Source organism: Zeugodacus cucurbitae, chromosome 2 (genome assembly GCF_028554725.1).
Source record: "Zeugodacus cucurbitae isolate PBARC_wt_2022May chromosome 2, idZeuCucr1.2, whole genome shotgun sequence".
In the NCBI taxonomy this organism is placed as follows: Eukaryota; Metazoa; Arthropoda; class Insecta; order Diptera; family Tephritidae; genus Zeugodacus; species Zeugodacus cucurbitae.
The window spans coordinates 3,884,778-3,912,274 of NC_071667.1; the positions used below are offsets into that span (position 1 = coordinate 3,884,778).

The 27,497-nt window shown below is 34.9% G+C and overlaps 2 protein-coding genes across 7 annotated transcripts in view; one reads left to right on the forward strand and one right to left on the reverse strand.

Annotated features, from left to right (window-relative positions):
* Nucleotides 1-663: 663 nt before the first annotated feature.
* On the forward strand, nucleotides 664-4,223 carry LOC105221551 (actin, indirect flight muscle). Its single transcript, XM_011198615.3, has 3 exons — nucleotides 664-828; nucleotides 2,525-3,472; nucleotides 3,549-4,223. Exons 2-3 carry the CDS (start codon nucleotides 2,548-2,550, stop codon nucleotides 3,752-3,754), a joined length of 1,131 nt encoding a protein of 376 aa, XP_011196917.1. The 5' UTR covers nucleotides 664-828; nucleotides 2,525-2,547; the 3' UTR covers nucleotides 3,755-4,223.
* A 3,072-nt stretch (nucleotides 4,224-7,295) lies between these two features.
* LOC105221546 (A disintegrin and metalloproteinase with thrombospondin motifs gon-1) overlaps nucleotides 7,296-27,497 on the reverse strand; it is an 87,250-nt gene continuing 67,048 nt past the window's right edge. For all 6 annotated transcript variants that reach the window (XM_011198605.2, XM_011198610.3, XM_054235921.1 and 3 more), the window contains 19 exons: nucleotides 20,305-20,629; nucleotides 20,052-20,204; nucleotides 18,808-18,962; nucleotides 18,503-18,643; nucleotides 17,323-17,725; nucleotides 17,137-17,224; nucleotides 16,857-17,003; nucleotides 16,602-16,757; nucleotides 15,834-16,408; nucleotides 15,354-15,533; nucleotides 14,722-14,847; nucleotides 11,865-12,091; nucleotides 11,307-11,795; nucleotides 11,072-11,236; nucleotides 10,821-11,003; nucleotides 10,395-10,757; nucleotides 9,707-10,321; nucleotides 9,438-9,578; nucleotides 7,296-9,358 (listed from right to left, as the gene is read on the reverse strand). In XM_011198605.2, the coding sequence (XP_011196907.2) occupies nucleotides 9,486-9,578; nucleotides 9,707-10,321; nucleotides 10,395-10,757; nucleotides 10,821-11,003; nucleotides 11,072-11,236; nucleotides 11,307-11,795; nucleotides 11,865-12,091; nucleotides 14,722-14,847; nucleotides 15,354-15,533; nucleotides 15,834-16,408; nucleotides 16,602-16,757; nucleotides 16,857-17,003; nucleotides 17,137-17,224; nucleotides 17,323-17,725; nucleotides 18,503-18,643; nucleotides 18,808-18,962; nucleotides 20,052-20,204; nucleotides 20,305-20,629 (4,584 nt within the window). In that variant the 3' untranslated portion in view covers nucleotides 7,296-9,358; nucleotides 9,438-9,485. The remainder of the gene's footprint in view (nucleotides 9,359-9,437; nucleotides 9,579-9,706; nucleotides 10,322-10,394; nucleotides 10,758-10,820; nucleotides 11,004-11,071; nucleotides 11,237-11,306; nucleotides 11,796-11,864; nucleotides 12,092-14,721; nucleotides 14,848-15,353; nucleotides 15,534-15,833; nucleotides 16,409-16,601; nucleotides 16,758-16,856; nucleotides 17,004-17,136; nucleotides 17,225-17,322; nucleotides 17,726-18,502; nucleotides 18,644-18,807; nucleotides 18,963-20,051; nucleotides 20,205-20,304; nucleotides 20,630-27,497) is intronic.

The following is a 27,497-nucleotide window of genomic DNA, read 5'->3' on the forward strand; positions in this document are numbered from 1 at the left end:
ATTCTAATCAAAATTAATAATTTCTAAATCTCTCTAGACCTCTATGGTACTTAACTCCCTTTGAAACTAGGTTTGGTGGAGAGATCTCTAGTCGAGAGAAAAAAACAGTTTCAAATGAGCTCCGTTGGTGATCTGAATAATTAGAGATTAAGCCAAAGCTAATAATAATTCAGAGTATGATTGTTCATCCCAAAATAAAATGAATTCATGACACTTTAAATTTAGCACAACTGAAAAGGCCACAGGTCGTATGAGTAACCACTGGCTGCACCAAAAAACACACACGGCTTATATGGAATGAGCGATGGACCACTGAAAAGCACTGCACTTCCACTTCGAATACACTCATACTAGCAGAGATTTGATGTCCAACCACAGTGATCAACTCACCAACACAAGCGCAGACCTTTCGTTGATTCAGTTACAATTGCATTTTGCCGAAAAACTCGCCGTTTGTTTGTGTGTGTGTGTTTGGCATAATAATTTAACAGGGCGCCGTGTGCTAGTATACCCTTTGTGTGAATGTGCGCATGCCTCTGTGTTAGTTAATTCATTTTGATTATTTTAGAATTTCTATCATGGTGGCTGCGTTTCGTTGCCAGCCGTTCCACTGCCGCGAAGAATGCAAGAATTTTTGCCTTAAATTGCCATGCAAGTTTTTTCGCAATCAACAGCAGCAGTGGTGATATAAAGGCGCTGCGCCGGGATCTTCATTCCATTTGTTGTTGAGTTAGGGCGCCAACGAGGACCCACACGAGCAGACTCTATACAAAAATCGAGTTCACACATAACACAAAGTTCGATTTACATTCGTTTGTTGGCCGCAAGGTAATACGGTGGTTCGAGCGTACTGCTGATTTAAAATACCAACGAAAATAGGAAATAATTACTTGAAGAAATTTCGAAAAATCGGGTTTAAGTAAAGAAGTTGCTTTGGTGAAAAAGGAAGAGAGAAGGCAGTGAGGAAGTGAAATTTGAGCAGAAAAAAATAGTTAAAAAATAGTTGGAAAGATAAACAGAAAAAAGTGCTAAGGATGTGGTTTAGTTCAAAATGAGAAAATCCTTGGAAGGAATTTGCGAATATAAGTAAACAACTCAAAAGTGGAGTTTTAGAAAGAATTATAAAAAAAGGCTTGGCTTCTTTAAGTATCATATTACAACCATGTTCGTATGTTCCAAAGAGTGTTCAAGTACGAAGTCTTTACGTGTCGATATTTGAAATAATTTTTATTAAAAAAATTAGAGGATATTTAAATCAAATTGTATAGTTTTATTAACCACAAGTGAAACGAGTCTAAGCTTTTCTTTTCTGTGTGGTATTCTAATTTCGTTTTTAGGGCAATTTTAAAGAATTTCCGAAAACAATTTCGAAATAGATGATTCGTAATTTCGAATTCGTTTTCGAAGTGTCAGATTTTTGACAATCTTATACATTCTTTCACCAAATTACTATTTTCCGTTTCTTATTTCGACAAAAAAAGCCTCTGTAGGTTCATTCAAATCAATTCTGAGCGAAGCATTCTCTCGCCTCTTCGTTGGTGGTTATGTAACGAGTCAGGGCGTGGTTAACTCTATGTCACAATACGCAATGAATTCTTACGCAATCGGTTTGAAATATATAAAAATAGCTACCGATCGAAATACGTTCACTCGAGCTTATTTTTAGTGCCGAACATTCAGTTGGGTCAATGAAATTGAGTTTGAAGGGAAAGTGAAAGGGCCCAATAAATAGAATTCGCCAATTAGGGAAGACAACATACAATCTTAGTATAAATAACTAACAACGCTTAAAATTTTTCATTAATTATTTAATTTTGGTCGGAAAACAGAAGAGAAACTGTAAAAAAATTTATTTTTCAAAATGAAGAATTTAAGAAAAAATTACAAAAATGTAGTTTCTTATCACTATAATTAGAAAAAAAATTAGAATAATTTAAAAAATATGTTATAGGAATTTGTATACGTCCTTTTTTTTGCCTTAGTAACTGAGATGGGGATAGAAAATTAATGAAAATGCTTAATTGATAAATTTTAATTTTTATATTATAAAAAATCGTAATGCTAAAGCAAACATGAGAATCGTATTTTTATCAAATCGACAAGAAATTCGGAATTAAAATAATAATAAATTTCATTAATTTCAAAGCAGCTTTACTATTTAATATATTTTAATTAAATTAAAAATAACAATTTCTTAAAAAACCCTCAAAAGAATAGTAAGAAACATTACGTCACAAATAATTTTTAAAATTTTAAGAAAAGAGTACAGAAAATTAAAAATCACATCTGGCACCTTTGCTTGCAAAATCAAAAATTTTCTCAAATGGAAACATAACAAAAAAAAAATCATTCATTTCAAATATTCAAAATTCGAAAACGCGTGAAATTTTTAATTAAAATGATATACTAAATTTCTTATATTCTCTTATAAATTTTGTAACTAAAGTAAATTTCGGATTTCGCCTAACTACATGAAAAAGTGTTGACGAAATTAGATTTGATAATTTGCATAATTCGTTTGCAGAACCCACTTAACTAACTGCCAAAATGTGTGACGATGATGCGGGTGCCCTGGTCATTGACAACGGCTCTGGTATGTGCAAGGCAGGCTTCGCCGGCGATGATGCGCCCCGTGCTGTATTCCCCTCGATTGTTGGCCGACCACGCCATCAGGGTGTGATGGTGGGTATGGGTCAGAAAGACTCCTATGTGGGTGATGAGGCGCAAAGCAAAAGAGGTATACTCACGTTGAAATATCCCATTGAGCATGGCATCATTACAAATTGGGATGATATGGAGAAGATTTGGCATCATACCTTCTACAATGAATTGCGTGTCGCACCCGAAGAGCATCCAGTATTATTGACCGAAGCGCCACTCAACCCGAAAGCCAATCGTGAAAAGATGACCCAAATCATGTTCGAGACATTCAACTCGCCCGCCATGTATGTGGCCATTCAGGCTGTGCTCTCTCTGTACGCTTCCGGTCGTACCACCGGTATCGTATTGGACTCTGGCGATGGTGTTTCGCACACTGTACCTATCTATGAAGGTTTCGCCTTGCCACACGCTATTCTGCGTCTCGATTTGGCCGGTCGCGATTTGACCGACTATTTGATGAAGATCCTCACCGAGCGTGGTTATTCATTCACCACCACTGCCGAGCGTGAAATTGTGCGTGATATTAAGGAGAAATTGTGCTATGTTGCTTTGGACTTTGAGCAGGAAATGGCCACTGCCGCCGCATCCACCTCTTTGGAGAAGTCATATGAATTGCCTGATGGTCAAGTGATCACCATTGGCAATGAGCGTTTCCGTTGCCCAGAGGCGCTGTTCCAGCCCTCATTCTTGGGCATGGAATCGTGCGGCATTCACGAGACTGTCTACAATTCGATCATGAAGTGCGATGTTGATATCCGTAAGGATCTGTATGCCAACTCGGTCTTGTCTGGCGGCACCACCATGTACCCAGGTAAGTGAAAGGTTTGCTCGTGAGAGCCAGAGAGTGAATTGAAAGCGATTTACTGACATTTTGTTTGATCTCACAGGTATTGCCGATCGTATGCAAAAGGAAATCACTGCCCTTGCGCCATCCACCATCAAGATCAAGATCATTGCGCCACCTGAGAGAAAGTACTCCGTCTGGATTGGTGGTTCTATCTTGGCTTCATTGTCCACTTTCCAACAGATGTGGATCTCCAAGCAGGAATATGATGAATCCGGTCCCGGCATTGTGCACCGCAAATGCTTCTAAATCTTTCGCTTATGAAAGATTGCGGAATGCTTTAGCGCAGTTATACAAAAAAGACAAGTGCAACAACAATAACAATAAGAACATCTCTATATTTAAACAACACGACTGCCAGCGGTACATCATGCTGAAGGCGAATATAACAACAAAAACCAACAACAAGGCGCGATCTAGAATTTCAATTACAACAATACAAAATGCATTAGGGACAACAACAAAGGAAAGATCGCTACAATTATCTAGCGAAAGCAACAACAGTAATTTTAAGCAAATCAAGAAGAACACAATGAAAGCAAAAGTAAATAGCGCCAAATATACCGACATTAAACACCATAGTAAGAAGAAGAGCGCAAATAACGGAAATCATACGGCGGTGCACATGTGCGCCATCTATTGGAAATTACTTTGCATTACGTTGTGTTCGCACGTGAAACTTGAAATAAATTTCCATTTCCGGATTTTTACAACAAAATGCGTGCAAAGCTGAAATTTTTATTTTAACTCTTTAAATGTGCTCACAAAAATGCCAATTCGCAAAAATTAATTGTAAAACTAAAAAATATGAAACTAAAACTACTAAAATCTAGAAATGAACAAGTAAATAATTATTTATACATAATTAAAGAAAAACATGTTTCCATTGACTAACCCAGGTATAAAACATTAAAAGTAGCGCAAACGCAAAATTAACAAGCATCTAACTGAGGACAAATAACACTATAAAAAGAACAAAACCAAAAAAAAAAAAAAAAAAATTTATTATAATAACCAAAGTGCTTTTCTATTTCATCTTTTTAAAATTATATTAAACTTAATTAAATGAACAACAAAATCTTTAAGTTAATTATTTGAAATTCATTTTGAAATAAATGAGAAGCCAACAATTGCAGTTTTCAGCGCGAAAGGAATGGCACTTCAAATGGTAAATTTTATTACTTTTCGGTTGTTTTGCAATCGAATTTATTCTCTAGTGGAACCGAGGAAATATTGAGCGCTACAAACATAGATAACGTTTGGATATTTTATTAATAGCACCTCTAAATGGATAGCACTACAAGTCTTTAGATGCTTCCATGCATAATGTAGAATTTGTGAAAGGCAACTGTGATTTAAGTAGTGTCACGCCAACTATATTCAGAACTGTTGAAAAATAGACCTTTAGATACCTTATTCCGTACCTTATTTAGGAAAGAAAAAATCGAAGAAAATAGCATAGTAATCAATTGCTTATAAAGGGTGATCCATTTCGAGGTACTCTACTTTTTTAAAGAAAAAACGCAAAAAAAAATCAAATTTAACCTCAGTTGGTACATCCGTTGAGTCCAATTTTCGATGACTCGTTCGAGCATTGCGACTGGTAACTGGCGAATGACACGCGTAATGTTTTGCTCCAAGGACTGAATCGTAAAGTCTAACGGTGTAATATCACACGATATAGGTGGCCAATCGACCGGCCCGAAACGGAACGTGAAAATGGGAAGTGATGTCGCTTGGGAAGGTCAAGCGGTTTTACTGATCTATTCGAATATTATCCGATAATGAATGTTGGGTCTCAAGATGGGTGATGGTGTTGTGAATAGTATGCTCAGTAAGCGAATAAGTTTAGCGAATCGCACCAAACACATTCTCTACATAAGGTAAATCTTCGTAATAAAGTTGAACAATTTGTAAACGTTGTTCAGGCGTAAGTCATTCCATAACGAAACGCCAAACAATACTGAACAAAAATAACCTGACAGCTTGACACGACTCATATGTGATATGTCCAAAAAAAGGAACAAAATACGGCCACTTGGATCACCCGATATTATTCTGGTAGCTCGTAGTTTAAACCAGCATTTCTTACAGCCGGTTTCACGAAACAAATTTGAGTGAAAAATTATCTATTTCAGTTTCACCATTTGACTTAAATTTTTTTTAAATGATCTCGCTTTCGTGAAACCGGCTATTAGAAATATTCTGAATATTTAAATTCTTTGTTTCCACAACCACTTCATTAGATTCATTCAGACGATTCTTTGGTTTAGTTCTGGCTTTTGCTAAGTATTCAACCTAATACGTTCGTTTTTACATCATCTATAGTAAAATTCAATTTTGGTCAGGTATATTCGTTGAAGAATTTTTATGTTCTGTCATAGATGGAGTGAAATAACTTTCTTTATGAATTTCTTCTCTGAAGAAGCCTTTCATGTTTTTAAGGTTTGGAATATATTTTGGCAAGAGATTTATATGTTGTTTTGTCGAACCTTTTCGATTGCGTTTTTAATTTAAATTATCTAGAATAAAACAAACTTTTTAGTGCTTTCATTTTCTTTTTAATATTTTTCAGTGTATATTTATTTATTCCTAAATTTTAAGTGTTCCCTAACTGCATAGAGGTTTCTTAATTAACACGTACACTTATTTATACAAATACATATACACATAATATTAATAAAATTCATGAAAGTAATTATATATACACTTCTATATAGTATATAGTATATATAAACGGTACGCCCTCACTTTATTGGCAACACTGCCTGATAGTTTGTGTTTTGTGGTTATTCAGCGATAATTAGCAAGTTGTAAAGACTTACTTGGCACAAAGAGTAAATGGATGAGTTGTATGACAGCATGTCTGTATGTATGTATGCTTGTAGTTGGCAGTGAGCGCAGATGTAACAAATAAAATGACAGCGCACCGTTATATGGCTGTAGGTTATAATAAAAATTAATTTGTTTGTTTTATTCACTTCATAATTGTTTATGTTGCAGTGAATAAAATTGCAATTACTTCCAATTATTGATATAGGGTTTTTTGTGTATAAAATGTTTAATGTTTGTTAAAGAAAATACTTAATTATGACAACAAAATTTTAGTTTATTTTCAATTTGTTTTTAGTTGCTTAGCACGCCACAGGCGTTGCTAGACACTAATGTCGCGATCTTTTATTAACCAGTTTGTTGTTGTTGGCATTTAAATAGTTAGAGTCATTGTATCGAACCTGCGACCAATGCATTGGGCGGCCGCAACAAATTTTTACCACCGACATTTTTTTATAATAATTCGACAAAAATAATTACAATCCAAAATTTAATTTTTTAATTTCTTTTTTTTCAATTATTTTTTATTATGGCCGACTCTTTATTTAAATTTAATCGTTTTGCGTTTGATAACCCATTTAAATTGAGTTTATGAGTATTTTTGTTTACTTCTAAAATACATAGTACAATGAACATTATTGATTACTGCATGATGCATGAAATTTTGGTATGAATGGGCACTTATTGAGAATATTTAGAAAACTTTTTTTTTTTTTAATTCTAGAAATGCCAAAAAGTTTGTGTGTGTAAAGTATATGCTTGATTTTCTAAATATTTATACATAAGCATGGCAGTATTGTATATAAGTTATATATATATATATTTGATTTGCATATACTGGCCCCTATCATCGCGTACGCACGTCTACTTTCACAGAAAATAGCGTTCGCACATAAGTGTATACATACATATATACTTTATAATTATTTTAGAACTCTGTGTTCTATTAATTGATTGCTTTGTTTTTTTTTGTTTTTTTTTTGTTTTTTTTTTTTGGAAGTAAAATGTTTGTATAATTATAAGCACCATCTTTACGTATTTCTTTAAAATTACAATCAAAACTTAAATTGCCACAGTTGCGACTTAGTGCTAAACTACATTTATATTCGAGTCAAATGATTTTAGTTCATTAAAGCAGCTGCTTGGGTGGAGTTTGAAAATGAATTTTATTTGAAATGTAAGTAGAAATTATTAAAAAAAACAAGTCATTACTGCGAAAATGTTGAAGTGCTGTTTTTTAATTTAATTGTTTATAATTTTTTGTTGATTTTTATTTAAATTACTTGCAACAGTTTCCCAACTCCAACGCAAGCAGCAACTAAATGCAAATGATATATGAAAGATATGGCTCATCGTGTTATATACCTACATGGATATAGTATACACATACATATATATTACAACTAATTTTTTTTTGAATTTTTTAAAGCATTTTGTTAAAAAATCCTTAATTATTTGTTTTGCTTTGCTTGTAAAATATTAATTTCATTAGAGTTTTTGTTAAATTAAATTTTTTTATATTAATTTCTCACATTTTTTTTTAATTTTTTTGCAATTTGTTAATTTTATTTTTATTTTTTTTATGTGCCAATGTGTGAGTTAAATTTTTCAATTTGCATATTTTATTTAGAGTTTATATAAGCTATTTATGTATTAAGCTTAAAAAGCTTTTATGCAGCTTTGGCGTGTCATTCTTTTTTTCCAAAGCTTTTGCCGAAAGCGAAATAAAGGCTACTATAATTTCGCACTATTTAATATACTCGAGAAATATGCAGGAATAAATAAGAAAAGTTAATAATAAAAAAAATCGGGGGAAAAAATCGAACTTAGTAAAAATTTCATGAATAGCTTTTAAAAGCTTTTGCGATTTTTAATTACGAAATATGGCGATATTTTGAATGATTTTCGTTTTCAATCTCACTCACACATTGGGCAGTTGAAGCTTATAAAATTCAGCATTCAGCTTTTACTTAAAACTATTTTTCTTTTCAAAATAAATACTTTTTCTTTTTCGTTCACTCACAACTCTGTTAAAAAGCTACTATATATATAAAATATTTACATATACTGTTAAAGTATATACGTACATATTTATTTACCTACTATGCACACATACATTCGTTTCAATTTTCAATATGGTGATACATTTAATGGAAGTTACTTTCGTAAAGTAGTAAATTCTTATTCTTTTCGAACTTTCAACACGATATATGTACTACATAAACATAAATATCTACGAATATATTAAAATATATTATTTTAAAATTTGTTACTATTTTTCTGATTTGTTAATTAATACTTTTGCTAAACGGATAACAGTTTTTTCCAAATAAGTTTTTGTACGAAAATACACTGAAAAAATTAACAATATTACATACACATACATTACGCTCGCATATACATATATATATATACCACAATTGGTTAAAGCTGAGAAAATTCAACTTTGCACTTAACTTAAGTTCAATATTTTGTATGCTATTTTTAATTTTTTTTTTAAATTTTTTTGACTGCGATTTGCAACGAGTTTTTGGGTTTTCGAATAAAATATTCAGTTATCGTTTCTATTGCTAATATTTTGTGTGTATTTGTTGTTGGCTGTATGAGCTGTGCACCATTGAAGTGTAAATATTCGAACAAAACCGCTATTTTGAGCGCTTTACATTCTGCTTTCGTTCTCAAAACTCGGTTGTTGGGGTTATCATTATTAGTTGGATTCGTTGATTCTCTGCTACACAGTCGGCTTGCTACATTGTGACTTGGTGTATACATAGGTATATAGTGTTTATTTCATCTGCATGGTTCTATAAGTTTGATCTATTGCCTTCTTCGTTGTAGTCGCTGCTTGGTTTTGTGTTGGTTTATGGGTGGGCAATGACATCGTCGCGTCATTGTATGGCACATAAAATTTTGCTTATCCATTGCCAGTCTGCATGCTCACGTCACGCCTACGACCATATCTACCGACGCCACGCCCACAACTGGTTGTGTCAAGACCACTAACCAAACGGTTTTGTGAGCCTATTAGCGGGTAGGGTTATTGTGTAGAATGAGAGAAAGCATTAGTATGCTAAAAGGCATGTGAATGTATAGTTTTTACCCAACAAAAATTTGTATCCACACTCAGGTTGTTTCAGCCGGTGTGTGATCATACGTTTAGGTATAAGCCAGTATGCGAAAGTTGGCAACGTCCACAATAGCCACCACAGAAAGCACGCCGGGAAGCGGTAGAGGTGTCGAACTGAAATTTGGAAGAACATTTAAGGTTTTGCTTGTATGTTGGAGTGTAAATATGATGAGATTGTATAACTACATAATCTTCAGCATTTTGCCTTCACGCACATCTTCGTTTTTTCGACATTCACTTACCGGTTTAGATACCTTCATTACGACGCTGTGACCAAAAGTGTCCCAACGCGCGCCAGGTCTTATGTGGAAACCGGTATTTTCCAAGTTAATCGAGAAATCACCTTGCGGACATTCCATATTGCGATTGTAGCAATCGCCCGCAGAACCATACAGTTGTGCGTTGCCGACTGTTTCCGCAAACGTAAAGTCATTTTCGATAACACGCAAATCTGGCAGACTTATACGTATCTTACGGAATTGCGTACGTCCCGAACTGGTGCTGTTATCACGGAACTCACGTTTTCTAGAATCGGGCGGACATCTGTCCGGATCGGAAGTTTTATAATCATAGTATATGGAATAGTTTTCAAGTGGATTAACGGTTATATATTCTTTCGGCGAAGTACTCATATTATGGCAGTAAACTTTACGCGGGCGCGAACGCACATATATGGTGTATTCACGATCTTGATAGTAGCGATGTAGACGGCGTAGGTCATCACAAGATTGTGGCATACATTCACGCGGTGGTTGACATTTTTCCTTAATCAGACGCTCTTTTGTGGGACAGACAATTCGTCGGCCCGTCGAATCGTAGCAAATGATGCGACGACGTCGGAAGCCATCACAATTGCACTGTGGATTATGAGTGGAGAAAAAGAGAGGTGTCAATATATATGTATCTAATGCTACATTGACATACACTTACCGGAGTTATAATTTTCGATTCCTTTCGTACACAATTGTTGCAGATCTTCTTGGAGGGTGGCTTCTTCATTGCATCACAATAGCGATAAGCAATTGGATTACCCAGCACTGACTCACAATAAACGGAACGCGATTGATACTCTTCATGGCAGTCGGCGGGACACTGCGTCCAATCGGAAGCGGACCACTTGCAGCTGATCTTGCAGGGTTTGTGCATACGCTTCGGCGTGGGCTTGCGTAAATGACGACAGTGGTAAGGGTCAATGATGACGCGTCGACGTGGTGTGCCCTTTATCTCTGGTTTATAGACACGCGCGCAATGGATCTCTTTCTGGCGCACGCCGTTACCACATTCTACAGAGCACTGAACGAAATAAAGCAGAAACACATAAGTTTTGTAGGTGATTAGGTGGTGCGCACAACTTACATTCGACCAATTAGACACATATTTGATGTTGCAACATTTACGCTTCGATAAGGGGCGTCGATCCTTTGGACAACCATAGCCCAACGGATTTCGGCAGGTAACCGTACGATTCTTTTCACAATTATCGCCGCATTCTCCCCACTCATCGGCGACCCAATAATTGGCGAACGAGCGTGGTGTAGCCTACGTATAGAGTAGAGGTCAAATTAGATATTAATGGCGTGACATAGTTTTGCACAAGGTGCACTTACCAAATTATCTTCGTATGAATAACACGGGTCCGTTTTACAAGCTCTTATCGTATCGCGGTAAGAGTCACGCTTACGTTGATCACACAAACTATCGCTCTCACGCGTACCATTTAACATGCAAGCGACACCACGCGTCTGCGTGCCAGTACCACAAGATTTGGAGCACTACAAAATAAAATAAACAATATTTAGTAGTATGATTCAACAACTTAGGGTATCTTATTAAACAACTTACCGCCGACCACTCGGTATAATCCCAACAGCCCTCACGACACGACTCATGCGGACTAAACTCGAACTTCGACAGGCAATATGATAAGTCCACGATATTGGAACGGCTGATATGTGGGAATGTTTGTATGCAATAGTAGGTTTTCTCACGCGTGCCCAACATGCCACACGACGCCGAGCATTCCGAAATATTTGCCACATTCAGCGAGAGCACACAATCCATGTTGCATTGACGATACTCAGTTGGCGGCTTAGCCGTCTCATCGCACAATTGTGGCGCCACCTTCAACGCCTTGGTGGTGCTCACACAAACCGGCAAACGATGTGAATTGCCATGACAGAGTGCATCACAAGTGCTCCACGCTTGCATTTCCCAATTATAGATTTCGACTTCCACTTCGGGCATTTGATAGAGCGGCTTATCCATGGTATACGTGTAGCTGAGCAGCAATGAGTCGTTATCCTTCGGCGCACTTTTGCTTAAGGAAATTATCTGTAAGGCAAGTGAAGCGAATTAAATATTGGCAAACGTTGCTCATAAGCCACTCCTTTGAAAGCTCACCTCCACAACCAAATCACGTTTCATTTTACGTGCCACAGTGGTGTTTACACGCTCCACTAAATTTTCGGCGCCATTGTATTCCAGTGTTACGCCTGCATAGAATTTTATATTACGAAAACTGGTGATGACATTCTTGCCGTTGAGTATGTAATTGCCCTCATCGTCGCGCAGCGCAATGTAATTCTCAGCGTGATAGCTGGGTTGTGTAATGACTATATTAGAGGCGCCTATGGATGTAAATAAAAAAGTGTAGGTATAAAATAAATAGTGAGTTGAAAGTATGTAGAAATTAAATGAAAAATAAAGTAAATTTGTTTAAAGAATTGTTATTTCTATATAACGGGTCGCGGCATCTGATCATGCAGGATTTTTTTGTCGACATTTTGAGCTTAAATTAAGAATTGCATAGAGAAACTGTTCTTAAATTGGAGTTTAATAATAGATGGAAACTGAGCTGAAACGGCTTTGAGAGTAGATGTAATAGATGGATTAATATGGACACAAAAATGGAATTACTTCAAGAGCCTTACGATACAACTAATAAAGCCAATTGAAAAAAATCATGCTGCCATTCCGTCCAACGTACAGTTCACACTTGGTGCTTATTAAAATTGTGCTCAACGCGTGCACGCGTCATGATTTTTTCCAACTGTCAATCGCAATAGACAATTTGATTGACATTTCACTCCCATCTATTCAATTTGCTGCTCTGGCAAGCGTATTTCAAAAACAAAAAAATTCTTTTATTTTTTTTTTTAATTTCACACCAATGCGTGTGCGTATGATGTGCTGATAATTGATAATACATAATTCATCAAGAGTTCAGTTATTCAGCAGCTATTTTTAAAACTGGCGCTAACAAAGCTGTCTGATTTCCCGCGCATGAAATTATTATTTATTATTAAGCACGTAGAACATGCTTATAGTACATTATTTATTACACTAGTGTATACAAGAGTGTGTGTGTATTTCAAATGGAATTGTGTTTGAATATGCAAACAAGTATTAAATGTGATGATAATCAATTTGTATGCATCACATTTATTGTAGCTGTTGGCGCGCAATTACATATTTACAAGTGTATGTATGTGCTTTTGGCTTTATCAGTCTTCTAATTGCCATTGAATAATCAAGTGAATGCACAAATGCATTTGCACTCGTACAAGCAAACATACACACATATTGAGGTGAACGTACCAATAAATCATACAAATATAGGCATATACCATACGTGTGTATGTATGTATGTATGTGTGTGCTGTGATAGAAAATCATTTATTGCTCATTAAATCGCCTCATGCTTCGGCGCGCTGGGCATACAGACAGCCACTTGGCGCCATGTGCGCCTGTTTGATAACTCTATAACCTTGAACTTGAACTTTTCTATGGCTCATATTTGCTTTACACACACGCTGCCGTACTTTTAGGTGTAATAAATATTCAAATATTCAAATAAATACTTGAAATAAATAAAAAATACTGTTATTCGGAGGTGTGAAACTTATCAGTGGTGCAATTTGTTACATTTCATTAACTTTTTTTTTTAAGTGAATTGCTGTCAACGAACGATTTCCATTTACTGAACCTGTACATACTCACAAATGAATTTGCGTAAATGTGTTCTATATTTGTGTAAAGATTTCACTGAATAAAGCCATTAACGGAGCGCGCTGAGTAGTAATAAAGTTTCCAAAAATAACGCGACTAAATTAGTTTAGAAATATAAGCACATACATAATTTACTATCATTTATACCCAGTAAGCTAACAGTATATAATGCTCGCATTTTCAAAAATTAAATTAATGATGAATGTACTTTCTGCGTTTCCAGACGTTGTTTTTACTCTAGAATTTTTAACTCAAACATATTTAATATAAAATATATTATTATTATAGAATTTCTAACTAAAATATTTAAATAATAGCTTTTCTCGAAAATACGACTCCCAAACCTTACTTTAATACAGCTTTTGAAAAGAAAAACGTTCAATTTCCAACTTTTCTTTAAAACAATTTATATTGTTTAGAAATTTTTCCATAAAAATCTAAAAAAGCAGTGTAAGTGGTGTAGTGACCAACTAGTCCAATTGTAACCACTTGCACAGCACTCTCGTAATGAATTTGATTACTTGTATTAGCGTTCGCATATGCAGTTAATTAAAGTGACAATGTGTATTTCCGCATATAAAAAATAATTACAACAAATTTTAACAACAACAACGTTAGCACAAACGCTACAGCAAAAACAACAAGTGCAATTAAGAAAAACGCGCTAATTGACCATTAGACCGGGTGAGAAATGGCATGTACTGAATCCATTCCATTAAATATATTATGCACAAGTGTGCGAGGAAATTGGCTGCAATTAGTTGGCGTTGTGATTGCGCGGTAAATGTTGAGTATACGACTAGTATAACCATTTGGTTGCAAAGTGTGATTTATAGAAAATTTTTGGAAAAATATTTATGTATGAAAATTGTTGTGCAATATATTAATTAATACGACAAAAAATTTATTTTAAAGGAATTTCTATATAAAATATTTTTTCTCTAATCAAATTAAAAGTATTAGTCAGCAGTTGAGTTCCAAATCAATTTGTTCAATGCCATGCTGCAACATATACATATATATATTTTTTAATTTTTATTGCATATTAAATATCTGCAAAATATTTTCGTGACTTTCATACATATGTACATACATATATGATATGACTCATGTGAGGAAAGCACACAGGTGAAATAAATTTATTTGACACTTGAACATGCCAAAATTGCTATTAGTCAGTTGAGCGATTTTTCTTTTCAGAATTAGAAGAGGCACATATAATAAAAAATCACACGACATAATTAATTACCTTTTGGTATGGTTGTCACATAATAATAATACAACTCGGACTTGGTCTTAAACAAATCGGATACATAGAAGTTGCCGGTGTACTCCTGGCAGGTTTCGTTGTGACCTTCACAAACGCCACATCTATCTGTAAGGAGATTAAAAATGCTGTGATTTAATAAAAATGGCAAACATGTTAAATATCATTAAATATTTAGTGTGTTGATGTTAGTATGCTAGCTCATAGCATGTTTTTGATAAATTATTGCCGGTGACTATTTGATTTTAATGTTTCATAAAAATATTTTTTTACGACTCCGCATGTCAGCGTGTGAAAGCTGATTGACTCATGTTGCGCTATTTTCTGCGTTCAGGGACCTGTCATCCATTGCCACATCACCTTGACTGTCCGTCAGCACTATGCCTCGCCGGTGAAGGTCCAGCTGTTGCGGTTCCACGCGCAATGCTCGATTTATTTATGTGTTCACTCTGCGTTTGCATACAGACAGATTTTGACGTGCCACCATGCTGTATATATATATAGTTTTTCTTTATATAAACAGACCGACTGCCGACTACCCTTCTCTTTTTAGTTTATACAAGTCATTTGTTGTGTTTCTATTTGTGTGGGTTTTGTTTATTTTTGCAAATTACCTATTTTCGCCAGCGAATTTAATTCATTGTCACAACCTGCCGGCCGGCAAATGCCATTGACACACTTGTCGAAGCTGTCCAATGAGCATGTGGTGCCGTCTTTCACCTTGTCCGCGAGTTTAAAGTACGCGCTGTTATCTTCCAGACGGCAAAACAGTTTGCATTTTTCGGACGAGGACACTAGAAAATGGGGAGGAAAACAAAAAAAAATAATAAACAACAAATAAAATAATGAGAGGAAATTAGTCAAAACTGTGTACGTTAATCTAGACAGTTTAATGAAAAGCTTTTGGGCAATTCTATAAATACGGGCATTTGGTATTGGTTGCATTTTTATTGCTCTGTACTGTATTTTCTTATGAATTTTATCTGCGATGTGATTGTTGTTTAACTTTTATTTTTGCAATTTTGACAATATATAATTATATATATTACACACTTAATAATCCAAGTATAAACATTATCCATCTGTATACTTACAACCATACTTCGGTATCCACTTCGCCGAGCGTGCTATGCCTTTGCTGGAGAAATTCCTGCCATTCATTTCGTAACACTGCTGCTCACGCGAATCCAAGGTACCCGGCGGGCAGGTGTGTGTGTTGCACGAACGATATTTCTTGCGGCTGCCCGCACAGTACTTGCCACCATTCTTCGGCAGTGGATTATTGCATTCGCGCTGTGACTCCTGTACGCCGCCGCCACACGTCAGACTGCATGGCGTGAAATCACTCCATGGACCCCAACCGCCCTGCACCGGCAGCAATGACTTGCCTTCGCGGGGCACACACTCACCCTTCTGACACCAGTGGCGCTCGTTGTTGCACGGCGTGCCATCGGCCCACGGCAGATTGCTGCTGCGACAGTCGCTACTGCTGCTGTCCGTCTTGCACCACAATCGCTTACACTCGCTGTCGATGCGACAGTAGCGCGATTGATTGCCATGTATGAGTTGGCATTGATGGTTGAGTGAGTAAATCTCACCGGGCAATTTGGTGTTCATATTCTTTATGAAATATGTGGGCGTGTCTTCGAGGCAGGATTTGTCTTCTTTTCTGCATTGTGTTAGAGAAATGAAATAGAGAAGGAGGCAAAATATGTAATAATCACAGCAAAATGCGTGAGATGATTTGCAGTGTTTGAGAGAGCGAATTGAGATATGTAACATTTACTGAGTGTTAAAGAGCAATAGCCCGTAGAATAAAGTGAGGTGGGTAGAAATTGCGCACACAATCTGCAACTACTTACTCTAAAAATTCTGAGACATAATTGCGCGAACAATCGGACCACGACCACGGATGTATATCACTGCCCATTATACTCGACATTATGTGCATTTTATTCTTCGTGCCCGGTCGGCTGAAGGGCTTGCAGAGGTCATCGTCATCATGTGGCATATTTAAGCTGTATAAAAGAAATTTATTTAAGTTAAAATTAATAATTTTTATAAACCAATAAATGCCCGAAAGTCTAAAAATATATCTACAATTAAATTCAACTTACACATGACCCAGTTCGTGTGCGATTGTAAACGCGGCTGGCAGTCCGTTATCTTGTACTATGGCGCACGATCGTCGTTTGCAGACAGTGCCCAGTTCAGCCAAACCCAGAGTGTCGCATGGCTCACCTTCGTTGCGACAAATTTGATCGCTGTGAAAGAAATATTCGCCAAATAAATTTTAAATATAAAAATACATTTCCACAGTAAATATTTACGGTCTTTGTTTTCATTATTATTATTTATCATTTCTAAATTATTTCTTATAACTATGCTCAAACTCACCGTGTAATAAGCATAGCGGTATCATAATGGTATCCTTGCTTTGAGACGACGCCACAAAAGTCCTTTAGCATAGCAGATGCCGATGTGGCTAAGAAGTGAAAATAGAAATATAAACAATTTAGCACAGTTGAGTCCCCGCCTTAGTTTCAAACACAAAAATTGTTTTAGTCTCTTCCGAACACTCACCTTTCCTGCGCTCGTCGCGTAAAATCAAAATATTCGCCACCGTTATATAAATGGAATTGCCAATACTGGCGTCCGCGTATATGTTCGAAACGATCGATATCAATGTCAATATGTACGACTTCAGATCGTTGCCATGGAATTCACTCATCGTTTTATCGACCGCCACCAGCACTTCCATCGTGAAAACATGCCGATCCACATAGTTACGCTTCTTGCGATGCAACCGCGTGAATAGACTCTCTTCGAGTTCTTTCAAGTCCATATCGAATGAGTTGGCGACGGCGTGTCTGGCATTGCGACGCGAATGACGCCACACTTTGTGCAACACCTCCGAATCGCCATCGCCGGTCTGATTGACCGGTTGTATGAGCAGCGAGCCGAAACTTGTTTTAATGTAACCAGTCTGAGCGGCGAGCAGTAACGAGCAAAACGAATATGTAAATAAACCAAAAAAAATGTAAAATGCTAAATAAACATTAACAAATAAATGGACGTGCTAATGATAATAGAAGCGATGCTGTGAAGGTAATAATGGTGCTCATTAAGAAGAGGTGAGGAAATATTTTAAATACTTTATTGTATGGGACTAAGCATATATGTATATTCGAATTGTATATACATAAATATTAATATATGTACATATGTATATACGGGTCTATTGTGTCTATTTATGGCCGTGTTCTTGCCTTAAGGCATGCGTCGTTCGACTAGTTGGCATGATCTTAGGTGTGGCATACATAAATATGTATTTTATATACAAATACTATACATTTAGACACACAAATATACAAGCGATTACTTCTCATACGGCAGGCCACGGTTGAATGCAAATACATAAACTTGATTTATTGCAAATTGCAAATACTTCTAATGAATGAATTTATGGCAATCGGATGCTACCGTACAGGACGCCGCAGGCGCGTTTCTCCACACAGACAGCTCTGAATTGAAAAAGCAAGCGATACATACAAATGAAAAAATGAGGCTTTGAATAGTTTAGACAATAAAAAATTGTGCTTTGTAATTATGCTTGTAATTGCTGCCTGCTGTGTGGGCTGTAGTATGCTCGCCATGTGAATTGCGACACGTTGTACAGTGGTCTTACGACCCGTTTCTCGGTTTGGTTTGTTTAAAGAAGAGCTTGATCGTCAATTAATCGTTTGTTAAAGGCGTAACTTACCATGCCATTGCAGAGCGACACCGATACTGTCGATTGGTCGTCGCCTTGTACCACGCCCTTGTAGTAGCAGCCCAAGTAATGACCATTGGCTTCATCTTCCTCCTCTTCTTCCTCGGTTCTATTGTTAAGTATACGAATTACCTGCAAGCGAAATTAAAGTATGAATTGGATGAGAAATGGAACCCTGTTTTGGGAATTTAGTAAGTTTTAATGGTCTTGAATTGTGTAGGAACAATATAAAATTTTTCCACGTTTCTTCAAATATTTATGTAGTTGTTGTAGTTTAATTTTAATTTTTTTCTTACACTAAATGTTTGCGGTGGTATGAATGATGTGTCCTGATGTAGAACCAAATGCAATTTATGCCCAAAAGCATTTATTATATATTCGGGATGTGGATCCCAAATTTGACTAGATTTACTACGAAATGTACCCGTTTCATCGAACGCTGAATAATAACCTGAAATTAATTGAAATAAAATAAAACAATATAAAACACGAAATACATAACGAAATAATTTATACATACAATAAATAAAATAAAATAAAATAAAATAAAATAAAATAAAATAAAATAAAATAAAATAAAATAAAATAAAATAAAATAAAATAAAATAAAATAAAATAAAATAAAATAAAATAAAATAAAATAAAATAAAATAAAATAAAATAAAATAAAATAAAATAAAATAAAATAAAATAAAATAAAATAAAATAAAATAAAATAAAATAAAATAAAATAAAATAAAATAAAATAAAATAAAATAAAATAAAATAAAATAAAATAAAATTAAATACAATTAAATACAATAAAATAAAATAAACAAAAATAAAAAATAAATAAAAAAATAAAATAAAATAAAATAAAATGAAATTAAATTAAATACAATTAAATACAATAAAATAAAATAAAAAAAATAAAAAAAAATAAAAAAATAAAATAAAATAAAATAAAATAAAATGAAATTAAATTAAATACAATTAAATACAATAAAATAAAATAAAAAAAATAAAAAAAAATAAAAAAATAAAATAAAATAAAATAAAATAAAATAAAATAAAATAAAATAAAATAAAATAAAATAAAATAAAATAAAATAAAACAAAATAAAATAAAATAAAATTAAATTAAATTAAATTAAATACAATTAAATACAATAAAATAAAATAAAATAAAAAATAAATAAAATAAATTAAAATAAAAAAAAACATAAAATAAAATAAAAAAAAATAAATAAAATTAAATAAAATACAATAAAATAAAATAAAATAAAATAAAATAAAATAAAATAAAATAAGAAAAAAAAATAAAATAAAATGAAATAAAATAAAATAAAATAAAATAAAATAATAATTGACTTGCCAATAGAAGTCATATATCATGCAAACCTTCCACAACTCGAAGTCTATCTAACTCGAAGTTTTTTTTTGTGGATTATGGTGTTGGAGTTAGGGAAGTTCAACTATTATATTATATATTCTTTTAATAATTTTGTTTTCATAAATGCCTTCATATTTGCTTGTTTGATTTAGTAAAACTTTTGCTTACCATTCGTTACGCTGCTTTTATTACGATTCGACTCATAGAGCAGATCATCTTCGCTTAGTTTGGAATTGTACACCTTTCGCGGCGTCACAAAATCACTGGTGAAATCGTCCGGAATGCTGTTGTTTATATCGCCAATATCATCTTTAATATCTTCTGCAAGAGCCAAAAAGAAATGTGTTTTAAATTGTTTATCATCTGCATTATTTAAAATTCTTTCATTTTTTTGGTCTATATTTGAATGGTTTACACTCACCATCTTCGGTCCATTGTTCATCGCCAATAAATGAATGATTTACAAATATCGTTTGGATGTCTGGCGAGTCCACAATCGGTGGATATCCTGTACTACTCGTCCACGTATTTGATTTGTTTGAAACACCTGCGGTTATGTGAGCACCCTTCCTACTGCTACTGCTGCTGCTGCTACTGCTCCCCGGCTGACACCAAATGATCAAGCCCAGCAAAAGGCCGAATAGTATCACGCAGCATATGAGAAATGCATTCTGTTTCCAATGCGTAGACATATTGCGGCATTTATTTTTGTAAAACCACCACTCGCAAGTCTTCTTAATGACCAGCTGCAAAGAGATTTGGCAAGTAAAAAGTGATTAAAATTAGTGCAGAATATTGTGGTGTCAACTGCGCTGTGACAGTAAACAAATGAAAAGGCACTCCAAAGAAAAAAAATAGTAATTTAAAATTTTCACTGCCCTGCCCTGCTTTTTACGCTCTCAATACATCACTTATTTTTAGGTTAATGTAGTCTCACATACTTAAGCGTCCAACTTGGATTTTTTTAATAAAATATATTGTTTTTTACTTCCTTTTCCCTTTTCGCTTTTCAAATTGAAGATGATAAATATTTATTGCATAAACAGTTGGAAGTGTCAGAACGTGCTTACTGCGCCCAGCGGAGGCGTGCACATAAGGGCTCTCATATCCGCAATTAAGTGTCTAGCAAACGTGTAGCCTCACACGAATCTCGAACCGACGCTTGAAAACAAAATTTTGAAGCTATACAGCTTTACGGTTATAAGTAAATAAATATAGTTGTAGACATATGTACACGGGTACGTGAGCTCCTACAAATTGCTACCTTCCTCTTGGCCCTTTAAAGTATTGTTTTTTATAGACATACCTTCATTTAGAGCGCAGCCCAATGTGTTCTTTCAAGCACAAAATGTGAATTGTCTAGAACTTGACACGTTTCGAAGGCGCGCACGCGCAAACAAACTAAACGCTAAAGAATGTTGAAGAGACGCGCCATTTGATTGGCGGCAATATTCTTTATACTCGCATACATATATATTTGAGTAAAATGAAATACGTGGGTTTTTCTAGAGAACAAACTAATTTTATTATTATTAAAATTATTTTCTTTGTGTTGCTCTAATTACTAAGAATTTATTTTTTGCTTTGTTTCGATTTCGTTCTAGTAATTTACTATATCTGTCAGACCAAGCAATCTTCGCATGTTTTTTGTTGCTTTTAACGATTTTAATTAAGCGATTTTTAATCGAGTTAAAAATTAATGGCGCATCTTATTAGGCCAAGTGTGTTCAATTGACAGTGGGACAAAACTATAAAAAATCACACACTTCTTCTACAAAAGATTTGAAAGGCAGTATTTACTTTGAATATGTGTTTAATAATATATATGATACATGGAACTAAGAAAATTAAAATAAGATAATTTCTAATAAATATATTTTTCGCTATCAAGAACCACCACCGCAGGAAGAATAATTAATTACTTTTCAAAGTGTAAAATATAATACCGTGGAACTTCTCTAACTCGAATCACCATAATCCATAAAAAAAGCTTCGAGTTAGAGAGACTTTGGATTTGGATTTTGGACTTATAGGATTTTTCATATAAAAATATTTTTTTCTTTTTAACCTGTAAAATATAAATTAATACGCAGTTTTACTTATTTACTTCGCATGACGTTTTATTGAAATACATTAAAACATATATTCTTTAATATTGTTTGTTGTACTTTTCTATTGTTTCATGATTTATGAAATCCATTAGAGTAATATCATATTTTATATTCTCCTCCATGCGATATAAAGGGACTTTAAACTTTTTTACAATTGTGCCTCGATAGTAAAGTTTTAAGTTTTGTATTATGCCCTGATCGAAAAGTTCGATTTATGGATGGAGATTTGTATGAAATTTGACTTCTATTGCCAATTCAACAGTTCTAGTTATGGAGAACTTCGAGTTATGGAAGGATATTTGTGCGGTCGTCAGCCCACTGTGCTGATTGCCGAACCTATTCATAATAACCACTTAACGGCTGTTTATCGGCTACTTATCTAGTTAGATAATGCAGATGAGATGCGAGAAAAAACTGAGAATCTGATTAAATTTGAAAATTTGATTGAAATTTATGGAACATTCCACGGGCGCAACAGGTTTGCGCGAAACAACGCACGCGTTGCGCAGGCTCAGATTACAGCTGCCAAATTCAAGTAGTCAGAGGCAGTCTACCAAACAACAAAACAAACGGAAAGCGGAGTAGCACACCAAAAAGCAGCTTGATGCTAACTAAGGAGTTCAATGTACAAAATTGGCAGGCAGCAGAGAGTCGTAGAGACATCGAATCTTTCCAACTGCTGAAGCTAGTCGAGTCACAAGAGTATACATATATGTATTTAAAGTAGTTAACGAGTGGTACTAAACTACCTTGAGCGGCCTTTGCTAACGGTTTGCAGTGGTGCTTGGTTTACTACACATTTGTTGTTGCTTTTTGTCGATAAATTTCAATTTGATTAGGTGAAGCAATTCTTTGCTAAAAATATTTCGTTTTTGTTCGCCGTTATTATTGAGAATTTTATTGTAGCAGCTTTAAAGATTTTTTCTGCTTTTTATTGTTTTGCTAATTTTATTAATTTGAATTTGTTTTTGCGCTTGGTTATAAAATATACAAGAAACAAGACCAATTCGAAATAACTGGAAACCTGTTTGTTGGACATACACACGCGCATACATAGTCATCAAATCTATTCTAGCGCTATTTTAGCACGTTTATGAGTTTATTTATTTATTTATGTATTTTTTTTTTTGCAACATGCAAGCGCTGGCTTTGCGGCACATTTGTTTATTTATTATTTTTTACAAATTTTTTTCTATACAAATTGTTTTGCATACAAACAGAGAAAAAAAGAAAATAAAATTGAAAAAAAAACGTATAATAGCAGCCAAAAGCGACGACATGCAGTCTGTGAGCCGAACACGAGTTCTGAAAAAAAAAATTGTAAATGCTTGAAATGCTTGCACAGAACTCTAACCTGCGTTGTGAATGGTTAGAATACATATAGCTTTTCGGAGTAATGGCGTTAAAAAATAAACGCTGCTTACATGAGACTTTTAAGATTGAATATATATAATTGCATATACATAACTCAATAATAAAGGTAAACTTATACATATTTTTTTTTAAATTTATTTGTAATAAATTTCATTATTCTTAAAAAGTAAAATTTTAAGTATTTAAGAATTATAGAAAATAATACATTTTCTTGCTACTGATAAACGCTTTAAATTCGCTATTAAATAATTAAAAAAAAAAACTGATGAAAGCAGATCCAGTGACGAGTGCCTCTCTGATCCTGTATCATCATTAATCTTCCGAAAAAGGGTGACCTCACATTGGGCAATAACTGGAGGGGTATAACGCTATTAAGTTTTCTCAATAAAGTCATAGCTGAAATTATAAGACTTAGACTAGCTACGGAACTAGACGAAGGATTCAGAAAGGAACAGGCCGGTTTTCGTCCCAGAAGGTCGTGTGTTGATCATGTAAACACATTGCGAATAATCGTTGAACAGTCGGCGGAGTGGCGCTCCTCACTATATGTAGCTTTCATAGATTTCGAGAAAGCGTTCGACACGCTATGTCATCGTGCAATTTGGAGCGCTCTGGAATGTAAAGGAGTCCCGGACACCCTCATTACACTTATAAAGGGCTTGTACTCTGGGGACAGTTGCCGCGTGTTGCACGATAGCCAACTTGGTAGTTGCATTCCTGTCGAAAGAGGCGTGCGACAAGGGTGTGTTTTGTCGCCTTTACTTTTTAACACAGTTCTGAATGTTGTGATGAGGAGGTAGAGGTATAAGGGTGAAGAGAGAGGTATAAGGTGGGGATTGTTTGATCGGCTTGAAGACTTAGATTATGCGGATGACATATGCGTTTTATCGCATAGCCACACAGATATGCAAGCTAAACTCGACGATATAGCCGAATCATCCACAAACGCAGGTCTTAAAATTAATCTAAAAAAAAAAAACAAAAATTATGCGTTTGAACACCAGCAATAAGAGTCCACTGCATATACTTGGAGAATACGTAGAAGATGTTGAATCATTCTTGGCTGACCGATAACCGCTTCTGGAGGTTCCTCTGAGGATATAAGTAATCGAATAGGAAAAGCAAAACAAGCATTTGGAATGCTTAAAAATATTTGGAAGTCTCAACAGTTATCCATTCGAACTAAAGTGCGGTTGTTTGACTCCAACATAAAATCTGTTTTGCAGTATGGCTGTGAGACTTGGATTGTCATCACCAGGGATTCACAACGACTACAAACCTTCGTCAACCTTGCCTTCGAAGAATACTATGCATTTACTGGCCGGATATAATCTCCAATGAAACGCTATGGAGACACGCAACAAACCCCACTGCGTTTCGAAATTCTCTAACGTAAGTGGGCGTGGATCGGGCACACTTTGCGCAAACCTGTAAACGATATAGCAAGAAATGCTATTGATTGGAACCCGCCTGGACAGAGGCGAGTTGGCAGACCTGCTCATACGTGGAGAAGACAGTTGGAGGCTGACCTCAGACCTACAGGAAAAAGTTGGGGCGAAATAAAGCGTATGGCATGTGACAGAAATGGTTGGAAGTGTGTTACAGTGGCCCTATGCTCCTTGCAGGAGTAACAGGAACTATATATAGTATCGCCATCTACACGCGCTATTCAAGCGATTCTACAATAATACATGATTGCACATGCACTCATACACACTAACAAACAGAGGCTTGCATTTAACGAGCACTTGAGCAAAGGAGAAACCGTGTCACTCATACGCCAAGTGGGCCAATGGGGCAAAAACTCAAATATCTGTTAAAATCATTAAAAAAAAACTTGAGTGCGGTGAAAAGCAGTGAATGCAAAGCATGAAAACAAATCCAACGAAACGTAACGGTTTAAAGTGCATAAAAACTATTTTATTGGCTTATCCGCAAAAATTAATGTTTGCAGCGAGATATAAATACACACCTACAAATGCATTTGTCTATTTCTGCATAAGAAACTATGCATTTGTTTATCAAAGGCGAAGAGATTACTTGAAGCAACTTTCGAAAGATATAAACAAGCATCCAGCATTAAAATATTTGTGTGTGTGTGTGTGTGTATCCAAGTTGTGCGTACGCCTGCATTTTAACTGCGTTATGCTTCGTGTGTGTGTGAGTGTGCGTGTAACGTAAGAAGAGTTTACTGCATTTCCAGCTTTTATTGGCTTCATAAAAATATTGGAAAAGATCGTAAACAAACGAAATAGCGAAAACTTCCATAGAACGCATGAAATGCCTTGGCTTGTTATAGGATAAGAGGAAAATGCAGTGGGCAGGGAGGTGGCTCACGGTGTGCAAGTTTGTCTCGGAAAGTGTGTAGAGTAAAAATTGCATTAACACCCACGTCTCGTGTGTACACGCAATTAGTGATAATCTCGTTCACGCAACCGCATACTCAACAAGCTGAATAAAAGACTTTCCGCGTTTATTTGCACCGTCGCCAATAATGTCACTCATACGCCCGCGCGGTCACTTAATTATGGTCGTTAACCTAGCGACCGACTTCTTATGCGACACTTTCACTACAAATACCGTTGTAATAGTGTAATATGAAAATGCATTGAATAAATGGTAGGCAGAGTGCAACAGTGATATGTGGAGTTGCGTTATTACCTATCATTCTCTTGGACCTACTTTTTATTTATAATTATCTTTTTTTTACAAATCTCGCGTACAAATCGGCTTAGATATTAATCACCATTTGAAAAAACCGCTAAGAATTTTTGTATTCACAATTTCCAAAAACTTATTCGTTACGCGCCAATGTGAATACGCAAACTGTGCTCACTTTATTTAGCGCCGCACATTTTAAATGCTTCGAGTGCGAAATCTTGAGAAATCAGAGTAGCATTATGTTTTAGCAAAACATTACCATGTTGTTTGGGCAAATTTGCATATTTCAAGTTTTGCAAAAACAAAATTGTTTTCGAAAGCCAATGTGAATCCCAAACATCAAAAAGGAAAAACAAAATTACGCAATTTAGCCGGTTAGGAAACACTCATGCAGAAGAAATTGGCACAATGTGCAACAAAAACTTACGCTAAATCAACAATAAGTGGAATGAAATAAAATCAAAATGATTTCCCCAAAACCGCACAATGTTGTCCACAACAAAATCCCCAGAAATTCGATTGTTCGGTTAGCTAGCAGTAAAGTTGGACAATCATCACAATAAATTACGGTTATTTGTAAATATTTGCAAAATTCGATTTTTTGTTTGGGATATTAGCTTGCAAGAAACACGCTAGAAATTCTGCGAATAGCACAATTATACGATTCTTCAGGAGACGCCTCCACGCGCCTGAACATTGGTCTGTGGGTGGTGTAGACGACTATATAGTCGTATTTGTATTTGTAAACATTTGAGTAATTCTAGTAAATCTACCCTGTAAGAAAATTATACAAAAGGCTTTTAACACTTGGAAGACGTGCAAATACAAAAAGGTTTAAGAAGTTCAATAGTACATGAAGGAAGAATGTGAATTAAACTTTATTCCGTTGAGAAATTTAATGTGCTTTATATTTCATCCTATATATCTGGCTTGAGTCGTGCTTTTCCACGAGGGACGCCTGAATGTGTAGGTTTCTACACAAAATATGTGTAAATATGGGGAAATTGTGGATGTCGGTCTGTCAAGTTCAGTGTTAGCGTTGTAATAAAATAGCGTACTGTTTGTTTAGGTTTCCAAACGGAATCAGCAGTCAAAATAATAAACAATTTAAACAAGGCAAATAATTAGAAGAGAGAAATAAGCGGTATCCCAGGACAGATGAGAAGTACTTATAAGGTAATCGGAATTGGGAAATCATAATTGTTTTCGCAAAAATGCTTGCTGAGTAATTTAGTGAGAAATCTGTGTTTAAATAAAATTGGTTAAAATTTCTCCTTTTTGGCACTAAAACATTTAAGTTTTTAAGAAAGAAAATATTTTTATTTAATTTTTAATATTTAATATTTTAATATTTTTAATATTTTAGAAATCTATAGTTCGACTTAAAAACATTTAAATATATAAAATGTATTCAGAATAATTTGCAGAATAATGTGCATAAAAAATGGAAATGAAATTTTACTTGAAA